The sequence below is a fragment of the Lithobates pipiens genome, unplaced genomic scaffold (assembly GCF_037356315.1).
Source record: "Lithobates pipiens isolate NorthernLeopardFrog02 unplaced genomic scaffold, aLitPip1_a1.2 Scaffold_57, whole genome shotgun sequence".
Taxonomy (NCBI): Eukaryota; Metazoa; Chordata; class Amphibia; order Anura; family Ranidae; genus Lithobates; species Lithobates pipiens.
The window spans coordinates 1,146,594-1,165,976 of NW_027507879.1; the positions used below are offsets into that span (position 1 = coordinate 1,146,594).

The 19,383-nt window shown below is 41.8% G+C and overlaps 2 protein-coding genes across 8 annotated transcripts in view; one reads left to right on the forward strand and one right to left on the reverse strand.

Moving 5' to 3' along the window:
* The window catches only part of PPP1R13B (protein phosphatase 1 regulatory subunit 13B), a 198,284-nt gene extending 190,910 nt beyond the window's left edge, over window positions 1-7,374 (forward strand). For all 6 annotated transcript variants that reach the window (XM_077467577.1, XM_077467575.1, XM_077467576.1 and 3 more), the window contains one exon: window positions 2,500-7,374. In XM_077467577.1, the coding sequence (XP_077323703.1) occupies window positions 2,500-2,541 (42 nt within the window). In that variant the 3' untranslated portion in view covers window positions 2,542-7,374. The remainder of the gene's footprint in view (window positions 1-2,499) is intronic.
* An 11,342-nt stretch (window positions 7,375-18,716) lies between these two features.
* Window positions 18,717-19,383, reverse strand: part of ZFYVE21 (zinc finger FYVE-type containing 21) — a 59,745-nt gene continuing 59,078 nt past the window's right edge. For both annotated transcript variants that reach the window (XM_077467592.1, XM_077467593.1), the window contains one exon: window positions 18,717-18,835. In XM_077467592.1, the coding sequence (XP_077323718.1) occupies window positions 18,800-18,835 (36 nt within the window). In that variant the 3' untranslated portion in view covers window positions 18,717-18,799. The remainder of the gene's footprint in view (window positions 18,836-19,383) is intronic.

Sequence of the window (19,383 nt, forward strand, 5' to 3'; positions counted from 1 at the left end):
CCGAATTTCGAAAATCAATGGTGGCGCCATCGGATCACGAAAAAAAAAAAAAAAAAACTTTCTGATTTTGAAAAGAAAATTAGTTCGAAATTCGACTGTGTAATGCCTGCATTAGTTAGATTTTGGCTAAACTTTCATTTTAAAGAGACGCAAGTAATACATTTTGATTTTTATGGTTTTAATCACTTTAAGTACAGAGGCGTGTGTCGGGTCATGTTTTTGGGTGAAAAGAGTGTTGGGAGGCAACGCAAGGTTAGTTGCTTGAAGGGCACGTCTTTCCCATACTTCTCTTTGGCACCGGAAAGGCTTGTGCTGGGTTATTGGGAGACAGATGGATTAACATTTCCACTACTAATGTGACAGCAGCCGTTTTTAAAGTATTCCTTTGAATTCAATAGACCTGTCATGTATGGTGAAATGCACAATTCAGTCGCTAGAAAATAAGTAAGCCCAAAAACAAAAATGCTGTATATTGAAGTTTACAGTCCTTAGATGTGGTGGCTGCATTTCTTCTTTTTTTTTTTTTTTTTCCCAAGCTCTGAACATTTTCAGAAAATGGAGACAATACTTGTTGATCCTGCCAGAAAGGCTGCATCCTTGTCACTGCCTGTGATCTGCACCAAAGAATATCTTCCTTCTTAGCTATCTTCTATTAACTACCAATTGCCCTGTCCTCCATGTAATAAAGATAGAGATACAGACATGTCTGCAGTCCATATCAGGAGAACATCCTATGGTGATAGCATGGCTCCCTCCTTAACCACTTGGCGCCCATACTACGTCATATGACGTCGTGGGCTTTGTGGTGTAATATCTGAATGATGCCTGAGGCCACAGACATCATTCAGATATCAGCATTTTTAGCTGGCAATTCCCTGCACCATAAGAACAATCATAGCGGCTATTCCGCCACTTGATCATTCTTACTGGCGGCGGGAGGGGACATCCCCCCCCCCTCCCTCCGGTGCTTCTAGCGACTCACCGCTTCCATCGGTGAGTCGGTCACAGGATCCACCGGCCCCCCCGGATGATACCATAGAGATTTCCAGCGGACCAGATCGTCCCCGGAGTCTCTATGATCGTTCGGAGGCTGGGCGTGATGTTATGACGTCACGCCCGGCCTCTGCATTCAAATTAACGGCGCCGATTTGGCTGGGAAGCCAGGACCTTTTTATTTAAATTTTTTTTATTTTAGACTTCCCAGCCCAGAGGTGAGATATATGGGGTCTTAGTGACCCCATATCTCACTGTAAATAGGTCCAATCGTGCCATATTCCTATTACAAGGGATGTTTACATTCCTTGTAATAGGAATAAAAGTAATCCAAAAATAATTTTTTTTTAAAGTATCAAACTAAAAAAATAAAAATAACATTAACAATAGAAAAAAACTAAAAAAATGTAAAAGCTCCCCTGTCCCCGTGAGCTTGTACGCAGGAGCGAACGCATACGTAAGTCCCGCCCACATATGAAAACCACACATGTGAGGTATCGCAGCGAACGTTTGAGCGAGAGCAATAATTCTAGCCCTAGACCTCCTCTGTAACCCAAAAGATGTAACCAGTAAAAAAATGTAAAGCGTCGCCTATGGGGATTTTTAAATACCAACGTTTGGCGTCCATTCCACGCGCGCGTGAAATTTTGAAGCGTGACATGTTGGGTATCTATTTACTCGGCGTATCTTCCTCTTTCATATTATGCAAAAAAATTGGGATAACTTTACTGTTTTTCTTTTGTTTTTTTTAAGGCATGAAACTTTTACTGAAAAAAACGTGTTCAAAAAATTGCTGCGCAAATACCGTGAGAAATAAAAACTTGCAACGACCGCCATTGTATTCTCTAGGATCTTTGCTTAAAAAAAAAAACATATATAATGTTTGGGGGTTCTATGTAATTTTCTAGCAAAAAAAATATGAATTTTACATGTCGGAGAGAAATGTCAGAATTGGCCTGGATGCGAAGTGGATAAATACAGTGGGGGAATGACATAGCCACCCATGGAAAGGAAATATGTTCTTTCCAGAGTACCCATTTGAAAATAAAGTAAAAGAAACTTAAAAAAAAAATAAAATGAATGCAGCCACCACACCGAGGACCAGCAGGCTGCGATATTACATTTTTGGTTTCTAGATACGTTTTAATGTTAGAATCGCAAGGGCCTCGTGTTTGAATAGTTTGGTTTCTGAAAGTTTTTCCTTTGTCTGTTGGAGTTTGGTTCCAGCTGTTCAGTTGGCCACACACTTTGCAATGTGATGGTAACGCTAATGAAGATTGTCCCGAGATTGTGTTTTGTGTGAGCCTACCTCGGCATGCATTCAGCTTGCATCATGCAGCCCCTTCACTCTACGTCTAATGACCCATCTGATAAAATCTATGGCTACCTTAGACCTAGACGGGGGGGGAGAGTGGTTGCTAAGGGCCACAGAACACTTTTTGTGTATGGAGTCCTACATTCATTGACCATTTTGCATGTTTACCTTTTTTATTTTCTCTTGCACAGCTTTACCCCCGGATAAAACCTAGACAGAGAACCTTGGCTTGAAATCCAGAAAGCCTCAAAATTTCCTACTTGCACTGGAAAGAAAGGCAGAAAACCCAAGCTATAAACATTTCATGGACCATCAGCGGCAATCTGCGGATGCTGTCTCTCTAAATGACAGACGTTATAAGTACAGTGTATTCCGAGATGTATTATATACCCTTTTTGGGTCATTTACAGGCTGAGCGTTCATACAATCTGCTCATGGATTCTGCAGGACTGTTGTCAGATCGGATTTACCAGGGAGCTGGAGACACAACCCTGTCCTCCCCGGTACCACACAAAGTCCTCGGTGTAAATAAGAATTTACCGCATCTGTTCATTCTGCCCGCTTTCCTGCCAGTAATGTTTTAGTGCCAGTGCATAGAGTAAAGGCCCGGACCCCATACCATCAGCTACATAAGGCACTTCCATCTCAGGCGTTTTCTGTTGTTTTGTATGTGTGTGCGTGTGCTAGTCGTTGTGGGTCTGTTTAGCGCATTTTCCAAAAGGGGTGTTTTTTTTTTCTTTAAATTTGCAAATCAGAAGTCTGTAATCAAACGGTTCTGTATTCAGCACTTGGTAGAAGCAGGTGTGGTGGGACTGGTAAGTAGACGAATACCTGAGACTGGGTAGTGATGGAGGTGAGAGAATGGCGAATAAGCAGGTTCATTGCACAAAGTGTATAGAGAGGACTGGAAGTGTATGGTTATGAAGGCTGCAGAGGGATGTGTGTTTTGTTGATGATAGATATTGTAAGTGGCGGGGGGGGGGAGGGGAGGGGAGGGGAGGGGGACAACAGATTACTGTTTGCACTTTTTACGTCTAGAGGAGTTATTGGACGTGATTTGATAATAGCACTGTGAAGAGAGCTGTCCACGTCAGTTACCCATAGCAGTGTTCTGTAGCCAAAACCACATAAGCGGACTAGGTGCTGTGGGTTACTGCATTGTGTCGGCTCTCAAAGGCCTTCTCAACGCGGAAATTATAGTTCACTTTTAGGAAGAAAGTGATGGGTCGACTCGCCCTAAAGTTACGTTTTCTGTGACATGAGATGTCTCTTCAGCACCTTTTTGTCTGTTACCATAAAGCCATTAAATGGATTGTCCAGTTATACCCCGATAGATTGTAATACAGAAAATGAGTGAATACACCGCTCCTTCCCATTGAAATCAATGGGGCAGCACGGCTATACCACCGGCAAAGCGGCGCTTTGCGGGTGGTTTTAACCCTTTTTCGGCCGCTAGCGGGGTTAAAACCACCCCACTAGCGGCCATATACCGCCGCTAAAAATAGCGGCGCTTTACCACCAACGCCCCCACACTGCCCCAGTGTGAAAGGGGCCTTACTAAACCTGGAGCACACAGAATCTGGTGCAGCTGTGTATAGTAACCAATCAGCTTGTTCATTTAGGCTTTGCTAATAAAACCTAGAAGCTGATTGGTTACTGTGCACAGCTTGCACCGGTTTTAGTAAATCTCCCCCAGAGTGGGCCTTGGCACTGAGCAGCCGCATATGTGCGTACCAAACACCGCTGCGCTGAGCGCGCTCCCCCCGACACAGTTGCTGACGGCTAACTGGAAGCACGGTCGGGAGCTTTCTGACCTTGCGACTGCCAATCACCTGATCATAAGCCCCATCCCCTGACATCTAAAACCCCTTAAAGGGCCGGGAAGCGTCAGCGGGTTAAAGTAAAATAAATCTTGGGCAATATTAAGGGGGATGTACAAGGGCATTATACATACATTCTTTATTATGTTATTATGGTCCGTACTAAAAAAATTTTTTTTTTCATTTTATTGTTTTGCCAGATAAATCTGGCATATAAGGCAATAGCATGATGTTTTCAATTTATCCAGCAGGTGGAGCTTTAGGCTTCTGTTCACATTTTACTGTTTTTTGTTCCATTGAGACAGGCTTTTCTGCAGGCCACTGCTCATGTATAGTATGAACAGGACACCTAGAAAAAAAAAGTTGTTTTTGCGGTACTCTGTCCACATCGCCCATGTGACGTGCAAAAAAAAAAAAAATGCAGCTCAATGGATAAGTTATGAACGAGCCCTTAAATGCTTGAGCTGAAATGTACTTAGAAAAGTGAATGAGCTGGATATGAGACTCACCCCTCCTTAGACGGGTCTGTGCGACGGTTTGGACAAAGCCGGCTTCATTGCAGGTTGACACTATAACCCATAGTGCTCGGAGCTTTTTTTTTTTTTATCATTTATTAAATGGTTCTTTTTAAAACTAGAAATGTGTTTTTATACACTGTGCTATAGATATTTTTAAAAATGGATATAAAAACCTTTTTTTTATTTTATTTTTTTCAAACCACTTACCTTATATTTCTGAACCTAAAAAATAAATATGTGGCAAATTTTTCCTTTAGGTTGGGTTCACACCTATGTGAATTTCCCTTGCATCCAATTCACATAGCAGGATAACGGGGCCGGCTTTCTTTGGAGCCGGTTCACATATTTCCTGGGCAACTGCGGAGTGGTCTGCACAGAAATGCTGTGTGTCTTTGGCTCAGTTTCAGGGCCGAATTCAGGCACAGGCCTTGGAGAATGGGGACACACACACGGTGTTCTTGCGCGGTACGCAGCTGGTTCCAGCGTGAACCGAGTCTAAGAGCTAATGCAGGCAATGGGAAAAAAAAACATTGATTTTGATATAGAAATGGGATTTTGCTGCTCTGCTTACAATGTTCAGTCTGTGGGTGGACTTGCACATCCATCTAGTATGTAAATCAGGGGTGCCCAACCAGTGGCTCGGGGGCCACATGTGGCCCGCGACCTCCTGCTCTGGGATAGAATAGAAAGAAAACTGTTATTAAAGGTCAGTTTGTTACTAAAATCACAGTGTATATATGGGCATATCTTTTCTGCAATGGTTACTGGGCTGCTTTCAAACTGATCTGCAGATGAAGAGCAGTGTACCTGCGGGTTACCTGCACTGAGCCATAGACTTCTATTATTATCTGCGAGTTTGGTGAGCTTTCTGAAAGTGCACCAAACTTGCAGAATATAATAGAAGTCTATTGCAAACTGCAGGAAAGCCAAAAGGTACACTGTGTTGCACACGTGGTGCGGGTAAACAGCATCACATCAGTGTGAAAGCAGCCTTGGACCCCTTTCACACAGTCGGTCCGACAGTCCCAATTGGACCCTCCATTCTTCTTCTAAGTAGTGGCAGACATAAACCGACTTGTGTTCTACCTCCAATACGATCCACCAAAAAGTATCGTGGGCTGCGTCCGTGTCCGCTCTGCATTCACGGACATGCCATCCACCCACTCCGCTCATTGTGGCCTGCAACCGGTTACCAAGTTGCTTAAGTGGCCCCCGCTCTTCAAAAGTTTGGGCACCCCTGATGTAAATGAACGGACATCTTATAAGAAGTAACTTGTATTTTTTTTTTCGTAGTGGTTTGTAAGCTACATATATACTGTAATGAGGCTTTGATGGTACCGTCAGACTATTTAAAACTTTGCGTTCAAGGCTGTCTTTTGAAGGAGACCAATCTCTTAATAGAGACTGTATTATAAATGCCAACCTGAAACCACAAACACGTGTTTTAAAGTGGTTGTAAACCCTTACAACACACTTGTCTACAGCGCACAGGCGCACTGAGCGGGGCATCTTCAACAACGTAGATGCCGTGCGTGTCGGCTCCCGTGCGCATTCGCGGGAGTGACGTCATCACGGCTTCGCCGAGTGACAGCGGCAGAGCTGCGAGACCCACCGAGAAGATGGATGCTCCGGACTACAGGGGACAGCGGTGACTTCGCTGGCTCCTGTGTCAGGTAAGTGACACATAATGGACTACTATGCGATGCGATGCATAGTAGTCCATTATGCTTTACCTTTGCAGGGAATCAAAGAGGAAGTAAACCCATCAGGGTTTACTGCCTCTTTAACATGACTATTGGAAGAAAACTCACCGCATTACACTTTTATATAGCGATAGGTTCTGCACAAAATGTTGTAGGCATGTTGGAAGATGATGGCAAACATACAATATGATGTAGAAAAATGGAACAGATGTTGGTAGTTGCTATACAGGCTACAGGGTGCTTTGGCAGTTGGGACTTGTAGTTGTACAGCTTGAGAGCCAAAGATTGCTTGCAGAGGTTGTGCACTGTAAAGTAAGACGAGGGTCGGTATACATACATAGGGGGAAATAATGCCCTTACTTTTACTGTCTTGTAATTGGCTAAATCAGGCTGTTACAGCACAGAGGGGTGGGGGAGGGGGGGTTATTTTGCATGACTGTCAAGACTTCTGGGGTTTTTAGGGTGGTCGCAAATGCTTGCAGTTGGGACTACAAAAGGCTAAGCGTGTGAGCCAGGAGTTTTTATTTAATTTTTTTTTTCCAGTGGCTGTACAAATATAAAATGTAAACTGTTTTAATTTAGGAGGAGAGAGTGGTGTGTTTGTGTTACTTGGGCAGAGAGAGAGTTTTAATGGAAGGTATGCAATAAGCTATACACTGTATTGTGAATCTGAAACCACAAAATGTCACTGGAATTCACTGTACATGCTTTAATACCAGAAGTATTTATTTTTTATTTTTAAAAATGTACTTTCCCATAAGTTTTAGGGTGCGCAGACACAGCCCTGCCACAGACCTGTGTATGCAGTTTCACATACGCTGTGCTAAGTATGCTCTTACAATGTTTGTATTAAGTGTATATATCGTGGTGATGGTGGAAATAAAAAAAAATAAAAAAAAATAATTATTTAAGTTTATTTGCTACTGCTGAAGTTGTTTCTGAAGAGATCTAGAAAATAGGTTTCAGGAAAAAAAAAATCCAAATGTAAATTATCAATAATAAAAATGCTAACGCATGTTCCTGTATTGGTTGAGAGTGGTGTCTCTTCATTGTTTGAGGGAGGTTTGGGTGGGGGGGGGGGGGGGGGGGGCGTTACCACTTTAAAGAAGTTTTCTCCTTTTTTTTTCACAGGCTGTGTATGATGATAGTTTCCCCAAAAATAAGACCTAGCGTGATTGTCGGCGATAGCTGCAATCTAAGCCCTACCCTGTTTCCCGAAAATAAGCCCTACAAGGACCTTTTAATTAGGGCTTATATTGCAGCCATCACCGACAATCACGCTAGGTCTTATTTTCGGGGAAACACGGTAACCCTAAGGCTTGTTTCACATGAGCTTCAGCTTGTATAAGAGCAGGGTGAATGTTTTGACAAAGCATTTGCAGGGCTTTTAGCAAGTTTTTAGTTTAGTTTATTTTTTTTAAGCTCTTAAAGTACCATTCAGCTCTAAGTTGGAAGTGGGCTGCATAAGGTAATTTACTGGCAGAAAAAAGATTTTTTTTTTTTACTAGCCAAAGTTAAAACAACAAGGGCAGAAGATTTAATAGATGGAGAGTTGAAGAAAAAGATCTGCTTTAAAAATCAGATGCGTTAGGATCAGAGCTGGTATTGTAGATTGCAAAAGTATTTACCCCCCTTGGCATTTTTTTTGTGTTTTGTTAACTCACAATCTGGACTTAACATGGATTGTTTGAGGATTTGCATCATTTAATTTACACAACATGCCCACAACTTTGAAGATTGTTTTCGTTATTGTGAAGCAAACAACAAATAGGACAAAATAACAGAAAAAGTCAATGTGCATAACTATTCACCTCCCCTAAAGTCAATACTTTGTAGAGCCCCCTTTTTGCAGCCATCACAGCTCCAAGTTGCTTTGGATAAGTCTCTGAGTCTTGCCACATCTTACCACTGGGATTTTTCCCCATTCCTTCTTGCAAAACTGCTCCAGCTCCTTCAAGTTGGATGGTTTGCGCTTGTGAACAGCAACAGATTTTCTATTGGATTGAGGTCTGGACTTTGACTAGGCCAGTCCAACACATTTACATGTTTCCCCTTAAACCACTCAAGTGTTGCTTTAGCAGTGTGTTTGGGGTCATTGTCCTGCTGGAAGGTGAACCTCCATCCTAGCCTCAAATCACACACAGAGAGCTACAGGTTTTGCTCAAGAATATTCCTGTATTTAGCACCATCCATCTTTCCCTCAACTCCGACCAGTTTCCCAGTCTTGACTGCTGAAAAACATCCCCACAGCATGATGCTGCCACCACCAAGTTTCACGGTGTGCATGGTGTTCTTTGGGTGATGTGAGGTGTTGGGTTTGCACCAGACATAGCGATTTCTTTGATGGCCAAAAGGTTCAATTTTAGTCTCATCAGACCAGAGCACCTTCTGCCATACATTTTGGCAAACGCAAAATGTGCCATTTTTGCTGAAAGTAATTGTTTTCTTTTGGGTTTTATGGCAGAGCGGCCAGCTCTATGGATTGTACAGATACTCCAGTCTCAGCTGTGGAACACTGCAGCTCCTCCAGGGTTACCTTAGGGCAGTGATGGCGAACCTTGGCACCCCAGATGTTTTGGAACTACATTTCCCATGAGGCTCAACTACACTGCAGAGTGCATGAGCATCATGGGAAATGTAGTTCCAAAACATCTGGGGTGCCAAGGTTCACCATCACTGCCTCTCTGATTAATGCCCTCCTTGACCCCTCTGAGTTTTGGTGTGCGGCCATCTCTTGGCAGATTTGCTGTTGTGCCATGTCCTTTCCCTTTGGTTATGATAGATTTGATGGTGCTCCTAGGGATCATCAAAGATTTGATTTTTTTTTTTTTTTTTTTATATAACCTAACCCTGGCTTATAATTCTCAACAACATTGTCTCTTACTTGTTTGGAGAGTTCCTCGGTCTTCATGGCAGTGTTTGGTTAGTGGTGCCTCATGCTGAGATGTTGCAGCCTCTGGGGCCTTTCCAAATGTATATGTAATGACAGATCATGTGACACTTAGATTGCACACAGGTGACTTCTAACGGTAATTGGTTGCGCCAGAGATGGGCTTCATAAAGGGGATGAATACATACGCACATGCCGAGTATCAGTTTTTTTTATTTCTAAAAAAGTTTTATGCAATTTTTTTTTTTCTAATTTTACTTCACTAACTTAGACTATTGTGATCTGATCGATTAAATAATTGAACTTAAAAAAAAAAAATTTGAAATAAAAAGGCTGTAATGTAAAAAGCTAAGGAGGTGAATACTTTTGCAAGGCACTGAAAGTCTGAGCTGAATGGATATCTATGGCAGCACCTCTCTTCTGATAGCCTGTCGTTCTCGACATGGCCGGTTTTCAATAAGGACAGTTGTCAGTTTGGATGGATATTAAACCGCCATCCATCTCCACTGGGGGTGACTTCACATTTGTCTGGTAACAGTGAGTAAATGGCAATGAAGATCTGCCAGAAATGTCCAAAAAGTCAGCCACACAAGAAAAGAAAAAACAAAACAAAAAACTTTTAGCTGGTTTTAATAAGCAGTGTTTGAAAAACCTTTGACTTTAATGCAAAAAAAAAAACCCAACACAATGTGACAGTTGTGCTTTTTTATTTATTAACTTAAAATCTTTAAACTGTACAAAAGCTGCAGAGCAGCCCTATTAAAATGTAAGAAAGGCAGAAATCCATCATTAATGTACAGCAATGGATTGTGGCTCTCGTTCAGCAGAACAGGGGATTAGAGGAGCTGCTGAACATTTGTAATAGTAGGAAAGCCTTTGCTTGTAAGCGTGGACCCCGGTCCACAGCCATGGCTTTGTAGTATACAAGAAATATATTAACAATACACCACCATTAGAAATGGCCCAATTTTTATTTGGTATTTTCTTTTCCCCTCAACTGTCACAATAGGAAATATTGGACAAGTGATGATATAAAGTTACTGTTTGAGCTAAGCCGATTTATAAAAAAGGTGCAGCTCTTCTCCCCAAAGGAAGGGGAAAAAAGTTGTTCAGGATATCACCTTGAGAACAGAAATCACTTTTTTTTTTTACAAAAAGTGTTTTTGAATAAAGACCTGTTGTCCACAGCAGCCAGCTTTAAACACAAAACAGATATTAACTCCATCACAACCCTATAAATGTGCCAACATTATTTGAAAAAGTGCTGCTCTTATTAAACAAATTCCTGGTAATTCTGCCACGATGTTTCAACTTGATAGCAAATAACTGCCCCCTGCTTAGTCACCCTGCCACACACACACACACACACACACACACACACACACCCATACACCCATGGTTGGGACCAGAAGCACCAACACATGAGGGGGTTATTTACAAAAGGCAAATCCACTTTGCACTGCAAGTGCACTTGGAAGTGCAGTTCGCTCTAAATCTAAGGGGTAGATCTGAAATGAGGGGAAGCTCTGCTGATTTTATCATCCAATCATGTGCAAGGTAAAATGCTGTCTTTTTCCTTACATGTCCCCCTCGGATCTACAGCAACTTTACTTTCAGTGCAAAGTGCATTTTTCTTTAGTAAATAACCCCCCATAGTCTTTTTGTCACTATCATAAAGGAAGCCCTCAATGAATGCATATAGAGAGGGCCTTAGCAACACCGAAATGCAAAAAGAGGTGGAAAGTCATGGCAGTTATTCATAATACACATTCCTTTAGCAAAGGCTTACATTTACTTTAATTCTCATGCTACTATTTTACAGATAGTGTATGTCACAGCGGCGTTAATAGTCATAGCTGCATTACTACCACCCTCAGGTGAATGGACACATGGCAGAAATCTCCTACCCAGGCATAATCGATCCCTCAGTCCTGGTTCATACTAGTACAATGCAGAAAACCCTGCGATTCGGTGCCAGTTTCTGCATCTCGCACTGAGCTCTGTGAACCACTACTGGGGGGTGTCAATGTAAAGTTAATGACACCCCCAGATCTGTTCGCAGATCACAGTGTGAATTGGCAAATTGTGATGGATGGGATCCAAAAAAAAGTGCTGTACCATTTTTGGTTGAATGCAATTTCAGCTATACAGTTTGTATGGCTGAATTTGCATGTGATCTGCACGGCAATACGATGACATTCATCGCACAAGAGAGGAGATATTGGTGGTTCCTGTGATGTACGGTGCAGGATCTTTTTCTTGTAAACCCCAAATCCTAATTGTACATCACAGGAAACAGTTTAGTCAGTGCTATATATCGGATGTGCCAAAATGGGTAACCCGAGGAAGGGGGAAACAAGCCAGAACATAATTACAAAGCTGCCTGTAAAATCCTTTGGAACCTTCCCCGAGGCGTGAGAAACGAGCTGAAGAATCAAACTGCAAATATTTAAAGTTAGGAGGAGCCTGACCCTTTCAGGTCCATTGGGCAGAACATGCAGGGAATCAATGTCGAAACAAAGCTGTAGACTTCAGATAAATACAAAACAGCTTGAAATTCATCAGAAGTGTAAAGCGCGTGCTCTTTTGGACACTTGAGGCGTAGAACAAAAAAAAAGAAAAAAAGGATAGGAATACAATGTTTCCATTCAGATGAAATGAGAAGTCACTTGAGGCATGATGGTGAAATTGAGGCTTCAATAGCGCCTTATCCTGAAGAACCAGGAAAGTGCCAAAACCCTGCAAGCTGAAGTAATAGCCACCAAAAACACAACCATGCATTTAAGAAGTGGCAAGGGAAGCTAGTGGAGGGGTTCCAAAGGGTGATGACTGCAAAACCAAAAAAGGGCCCAGTTAAAGCCACACAAGAGGAACAATCTGAGTGAAGACCTGGCAAAAGCTTTGACCGAGAACTGAAAAACAGGTTTCCAAGAAAAGCTAGCTCAAGATTTGTCCTTTCCTGGCACTCAAAGTTAAGGACATCCCCAGACCAGACAGAAGGAAAGCTGGAACCTGCCTCCAGCCATACTGTAGATGATGGAACGTATGAAGTTCACACCATGCGAACTAAGCCTTTCAAGTATGAAGGGACTCCTTCCTGGAGGCTGACCTTCTACCCCTGAGCCCAGGTTCACATAGAGTGCAGGAATGAAATCGCATGATATCAGTCCCGATTTCAGAGACATCTGTTTGGGTTTCTGCACCGATGTCACTGGAAGTCACTAAAAGTAGTACAAAAACTTTTAGAACCCTTCCGGCATCGCACAGATTAGGACGGTGCCGATTTGAAACATCAAATCACAGCAATGTGAACCAGGGCTAAGGGTAGGAATCGGAGTCTGAAACTCACCTGTTTCTAAGAACATGGGCTTCAACATCCATGCTGTCGAAGCTAGTAGCATGGATAATAAGACAATGATCTGCCCAGGGGGTCTACAATGTTTGTATATCACATTCTTCCTGGTCAGGCCTATGAGCCATATGAACCATCGAAACACCCTCCACATTTATCTTATATAAACCGGTGAGGAAGGAGTTGAAGTGGAGGGAAGGCATACAAAACAAAGCACCGGATTCCAGGGAGTCACCAGTTCATTCACTGCAATGGACAGAAGATCTCCTATGCAGAACATAATCTTGTCCAGTTTGCTGTCAAACCTGAAAGCCAAGAGAACCACATCAGGTGAAGTTCTACCCAAGACCAGAATAATTCTGCTTCTTCCCGAGTACTTTCTTTCTAGCTGTTTATCCCTCTGATGTATGCCACTGCATTAGCATTGTCAGACTGTGCCCTTTCTGGGAGAGCCTGAAGTAAGACACCAGTGCAACAGAGCCAGCTGAATCGCCCAAGGTTCCAGAATGTTAATCAGCAACTTCTACTCCTAACAACCACAGTCCCTGAACATAGAGGTTCTCCTGAACACCCTAGCCTGACAGATGAGCATCTGTCAGAAAGACATTACACTTCATTGCAAAGAAGGATTTCTCTGCATGGACATCCACTATTCCAAAGCCAATCTGGTCTTTGGAGACTAAACCAATGGCAGAACCAAAAACTCCCAATACTTGTCTCATGCCTGCCTCTTTTTTTATTAAATTTTTTTGGTCAGTGTCCATTCATCTGAAGCATAATACTATTTAGTAATGATTATTAACTCCTCTGCAATATACAATTAAGGATTTTCTGGTGGAAAGGCCAGCACATTCTTTAGAGACTTTGCTAGGTTGGCTGAAGTAAGTTGGCCCAGTTATCTCTGAAAAGGTAAGGGACAGCAAATGTATTGAATAATTTACATGATCTTTACAGTCAATGATTTAACAGATTTGTGGCATGAGCAAATACACCCTGGAATGTACACAATGAATCCTGCTGCTGTCTGTATGGAAGGGCAAATGTACATTGATACAGCAGGGAACAATACTGGCAGAGCACATAATCATCAAAAAGTGTCCAATCATACATCCTGCAAAACGAACCTGGAGGAAAGTTAAGGGCATACAAGCATGTTTGCTTTCAGTCTTTGCTCTGCCTACAAAGATCTGCGATTTACAAAAAGTACATACCCTTGTAACAAGATGTACATTTCACATATTGATATGTGTAAGAGCACACAAGGCTTAATGTACAAGTGTATTCCTACTACAAAATTATTTCCACACTGGCAACAGATCTAAAACTTTTGGGGCAAAACTACTCTCATGGCTGAGGAGTAACACCACATTGTAAATCAGTTACTGCTGCAAATAACATACATCACAATTCAAACTCTACACCAGAAAAGAACCTGTACTGAAACAGGGGCCACTGGTGCAACTACCCATACACAAAAAAATTAAAATAAACTAAGCCGTTTGAGTAGAGTGAAACTTAATGAGAATTCTCCATGTCATTATTTCTGCTTCCCAAACCATGGTGGTGAGGTCTTCCCCCAACTTCAGATCCTCTTGCAACACTGAAGGCTGTGATCTTATCTGGCATTGCCTATAGCGGTTTTGGAACTACATTTCCCATGATGTTCGTGCACTCGGCAGTGTAGTTGAGCGTCATGGGAAATGTAGTTCCAACACATCTGGGGTGCCAAGGTTCACCATCACTGCCCTATAGTGTTTCACCACCATCGTCAAAGATGGAGAATGCAATTAAAGACCCCTTTCACACTGGGGCCTTTTTGCGTTTAAAAGCGCCTGTAGAGCGCTGGCAAGAAGCTGCAACTGCAATTCCAATGTAAAAGCCCGAGTGCTTTCACACTATGATCCCTTTCACACTGGGGCGTTTTTCAGGCGCTTTAGCTTTAAAAAAAAAAAAAGTGCCTGTAAAACACCTGAAAGAAGCCGCAGCTGCAATCCCAATGTAAAAGCCCAAGTGCTTTCACACTAAGGCGCTGCGCTGGCAGGGTTAAAAAATACAACACTCCTAAAGCACCCCCTCCCATTGAAATCAATGGGAAGTGCCTGTAAAAACGCCTGAAAAGTGCTATTGGCAGCAGCATTTTATGGGCGCTTTTAACCCTTTATTTGACCACTAGCAGGGGTTAAAAGTGCCCCAATAACGCTTGAAAAACTTTGGTAAAGCGCTGCTAGTTTAAGTGGTGCTTTTCGAGCGCTTACATTGTGAAAGGACTCTTAAAGCACTCAGGCTTTCACATTGGGACTGCAGATGAGGCTTCTTTCAAGCGCTTTACAGGCGCTTTTTTTAACGCTAAAGCGCCTGAAAAACGCCCCAGTGTGAAAGGGGTCAAAACATTTAGCTCATGGCAAAGTGCTATAGGAAAGATGTGGGGCAGGGGGTAATAATAAAAAAATAAAATAAAAAATTAATCCGCCCCATATAAAGATATAGTTTCAAGATAAATAGGAAGGAACGCACTCTAAAATCTAGAAAGGAAAAAAATAGGTAAACCTATAACTCTTTGTATTTCTCCCCTATTTAAGGCAGACGAACTAACAGGAATAAAACATTGCCCCTAGCAACAACCTTACCATTATTATTATTTTTTAACCCAATTTGGAAAAGATGCATCAAGCATTTCTTCCCTGCAGTTTAAAAAAAAAAAAAAATTATATAGTAATAAACTGATCAGAAGCTGATCAGGTGGAATGTAGATCTGGGAATTGGGCCGTCTTCACGCCCAAGGAACCCGATTCCAATGCATTGCTGGGAGAGAATTGTCACTCTTCCTTCATGCAAATGGTAAAGCCCTGAACTGTCTGACTGCGTTAGCTTACATGGCAATACACTTGGAGAATTTTGTTTGAAAAGGCTTTGTTTTAAGAATATCCGTTTTGATTTTCTAAATTTTTGACCCTAGTGATGAGAAAACTTGAGGGAGCAGCATGGAAAATATTTTGCTAAGAAACCAATTTCTAACCTTATTAAGACAAGACAATGTAGGCATTAAATGCAAACCCCCCCCCAAGATTAATTTCCAGAGGCTCAGCATGACAGCTAGGTAACTATTCAAAGATATTGGGTAAGGATCAGTTCCAAACATAAAAAATACCAGTACCAACATCCCAAGATTGAAAAATAGAAAAAAAGCTGGGAGATACGGAGAGACTTTTAGGGTACCCATTTATACAGATAACTCACTACAATGGAATAAAATAGACAAATCTTTTTTTTTTATTTAGAAAACATTAAAAGAAGGATATAATGACTGCAATGATGCCTGTTGTCATAAGTCTATACACACACAACCTAACACGGACAAACAGTAATCGCAAAGCTTAAATACATAAAAGAATATTGAATACTTCGTCCCAATTTTTTTATTTTTCCCCCCCCCCCCCCCCCCCCGGTCATGTTTCGCCAAAACATGTCGAAAAAATTTGGACGGAGTATTCAATATTCTTTTATGTGTTTGAGTGTTGTGATTCCTGTTTGTCCGTGTTAGGTTGTGTGTATAGACTTATGACAACAGGCATCATTGCAGTCACTATATCCTCCTTTTAATGTTTTATAAATAAAAAATATTTGTCTATTTTATTCCATTGTAGTGAGTTATCTGTATAAATGGGTACCCTAAAATTCCTGTATCTCCAAGCTTTTTTTTCCCCTAGCTAGGTAACTAGTCCGCCTCGCTCATGACGGGTTTCCTTTAGGTGGATTCTCAATATACTCCTACAGAACATATGCACCCTCTAGTGCAGGGATCTCAAACTGGTGGCCCTCCAGCTGTTGCAAAACTACAAGTCCCATCATGCCTCCGCCTGTGGGAGTCATGCTTGTAACTGTCAATCTTGCAATGCCTCATGGGACTTGTAGTTTTGCAACAGCTGGAGGGCTGCCAGTTTGACATCCCTGCTCTAGTGGATTCTGTATAGCACTACAGTTCAGTATTAGTTACAGAGGCCTTGGTCCATGTTAGGGACACATTCTTTTAAAATTTTTTGCTGCAATATATGGTTCATCCATCAAAAATTATAATAAATTGTTTTTTTTTAATTTTTATTTTTTTTGAAGGGTCAGGTATTTTATCATAAAGATAACAAATCTGGCACAGTATGATCAGCCTAATGTGCTTATTTCCCCTCTACACCTCTTTCTAGTTATAATCAGGTGCAGAATGGCTTCACCTGGAACGGATACTCAGACATTCACAGAAACAAGCAGGACAAAAAGTGAAGACTTCACTGGCTGCCTGCTTATTCAAGCTCACCAACTCTCTAGGTCAGGGGTCTCAAACAGGCGGCCCTCCAGCTGTTGCAAAACTACAAGTCCCATGAGGCATTGCAAAGCTGACAGTTACAAGCGTGACTCCCACAGGCAGAGGCATGATGGGACTTGTAGTTCCGCAACCGCTGGAGGGCCACCAGTTTGAGACCCCTGCTCTAGGTATTTAATCCATAATCAGGAGGACAGTCCCCAAGCCTGCACCATCTATGTGGTATCCTTCCACAATTCTGTTCTACCCTTTAGGACAGTTTTGCCAAGTCACTGAATTTCAGACAGCGGAAATGGATCAGTGATTAGAGATTTTTTTTTTTTTTTTTTTTTTTTATATTACTCAGGCAAATTTCTCATCCAGCACTATGGCAACAACAAGAAACTAGCCTGATTTACCAAAACTGCAGGAAAGGAAGGCTTTTATTTTACCCCCCCCCCCCCCACCAAAAAAAAAAAAATTCAGATCTCAGCACTTATTTTTCCAAGGCAATGATTGGCCGCTATAGGCAATACTTCCACTTTTCCAAATCCCCAGGTTTAATGCATATGAACAGCTACGTCATACTTTTCACCCCCCCCCCCCCCAAAAAAAGTTAGTGCTTTTGTACAAGAGAGCGATAAAGAACCTGAGATCTAGTGTAAAAAGTAATTTTCCAGCAATCCTGGCTCTCTGATCCAGGCTAGTCACATACTCGTGTGAAAAAAACCAAAAAAAAAACCACAAGGCTACCTTTAACAATAACAAAATATATTGAGAGGCTCAGTCCAGACTTCTAGTACAAAAACTAACAGACTTCTAGTACAAAAACGAACACTGCCAACGACAACATCCAATCGGATGTATCCAGGTGTGCTGGATAAACACCTGGTTGGTGAAGCGAATGCTGCATTTTTTCCTTTGTACTGCCATTCATAAAAGGTTTGGCCCTTACTTATAGAACAGTGTGGTGAAAGCATGGTCAACGGGATTTCCAGCAAACCTGAAAACCCAGCCTGTGCACGCTCCTAATTTCCCCCCCCCCCCCCCCTTTGCTTCAAGGTTTTCCCTTGGGAGATATTGCTGTGCTTACAGAGTTCACCTGCTGGATAAATTTAGTATTGCAACAAAACAAAAATGAAAATCTAGGATTGCAACAAAACAAAAATGATTCTGTACAATTCTAACTTCATACTTTGGCTTCAGTTTAAACAAAAGCAGGACGTGGATCCCCATCTTGTTTACTAAAGACCTGTGTGAGAGGGACACCTTCATGTTCCTACAATAAATGCAAGTGGGGATTATGGGGGATTGAACAATCTGATTTCCTTCATGGAGTCAAGAATGCAGAACACCCCAAAAAAATAAAAAAATAAATGGATCCGCACCTATTCTGGGTGTAGTCTGGGATTCCTAAATGAGATTTTACAGTCCACAAGTACAGGGAAATGTATGCAGATGAATCTATGGTCCTTGTGCCATACAATCACCACACTAAGTCTTAAGTAAGGAGTCGTCTGAATGAGCCCCGCAGTCTTGTGAGTTTAAAGACTGAAGAATTATTAAACTGTATATACTCTATATATATATTGCACAAGTAAAGTGAAGTATTCTGGTTATAAAAAAAGAACGGGTATACTCATCATTTGCCCACACTGATGCCAGACGTTTTCCAGTCTGTCATTTGCAAAAATGTACTTTTTGCAATATACCAAAAACAACAACTGGAGGCACAAGCCGCATTGTAGAGTGCCAAGTCCTTGTCTCTGCAATGGCTGCCTGCAGTGGGCAAAGGAAAGATACGCTGTAAATTAACAACTTAGCCGTACATATCGGGCATATAGAAGGTTTGTTATATTGCATCAAAAATATGACAATTACAAATAAAACTTTGCACTGTTCATCTTCCTGCTTCCGTCACTGGTCACGGGATTCATACAGGAGCTTCGCAGCCTGCAGAAATGAAAAAAGGCACATTAGTCCAAGGGCACCATCAGGCCGAGTATTAAAGAATAAGTCCAGGAATTTCCAATGGCCCTGGGTAGCTGAAAGTCACTAAAATAGACACCTTGCTACTTGAGTAATCTCCACCACAAAGAAAAGAACAAATGGTCAATAATAACTTGTAGTGAATAAAAAGTGGGGATTGTCCTGTAACCTCCAACGCAGTATCAATAAAAAGATTGTATGGGTCCCCACAGACGGGGGACCCCAGAGAAAAGTGAGGATCACTGAGGAACAATAACCACTAATACATAACCATTTAAAAAATTTATTTTACACGAAAATATTTACTATCTAACATTAATAATGAAAATTCATGAATGTATCACTAAAGACACGTAAAACATAGTATGTGGAAGGGCAACCTTGAAGAGAACCGATGTAGAGTGGACATCCAGGATTCAAAAAGTCTCTCCGATCCTGGCAAGCACTAGCCTAGGGGGGACATTAATACACAGACAACCCGTGTTCACAAACAACATATAACAGACAACGTC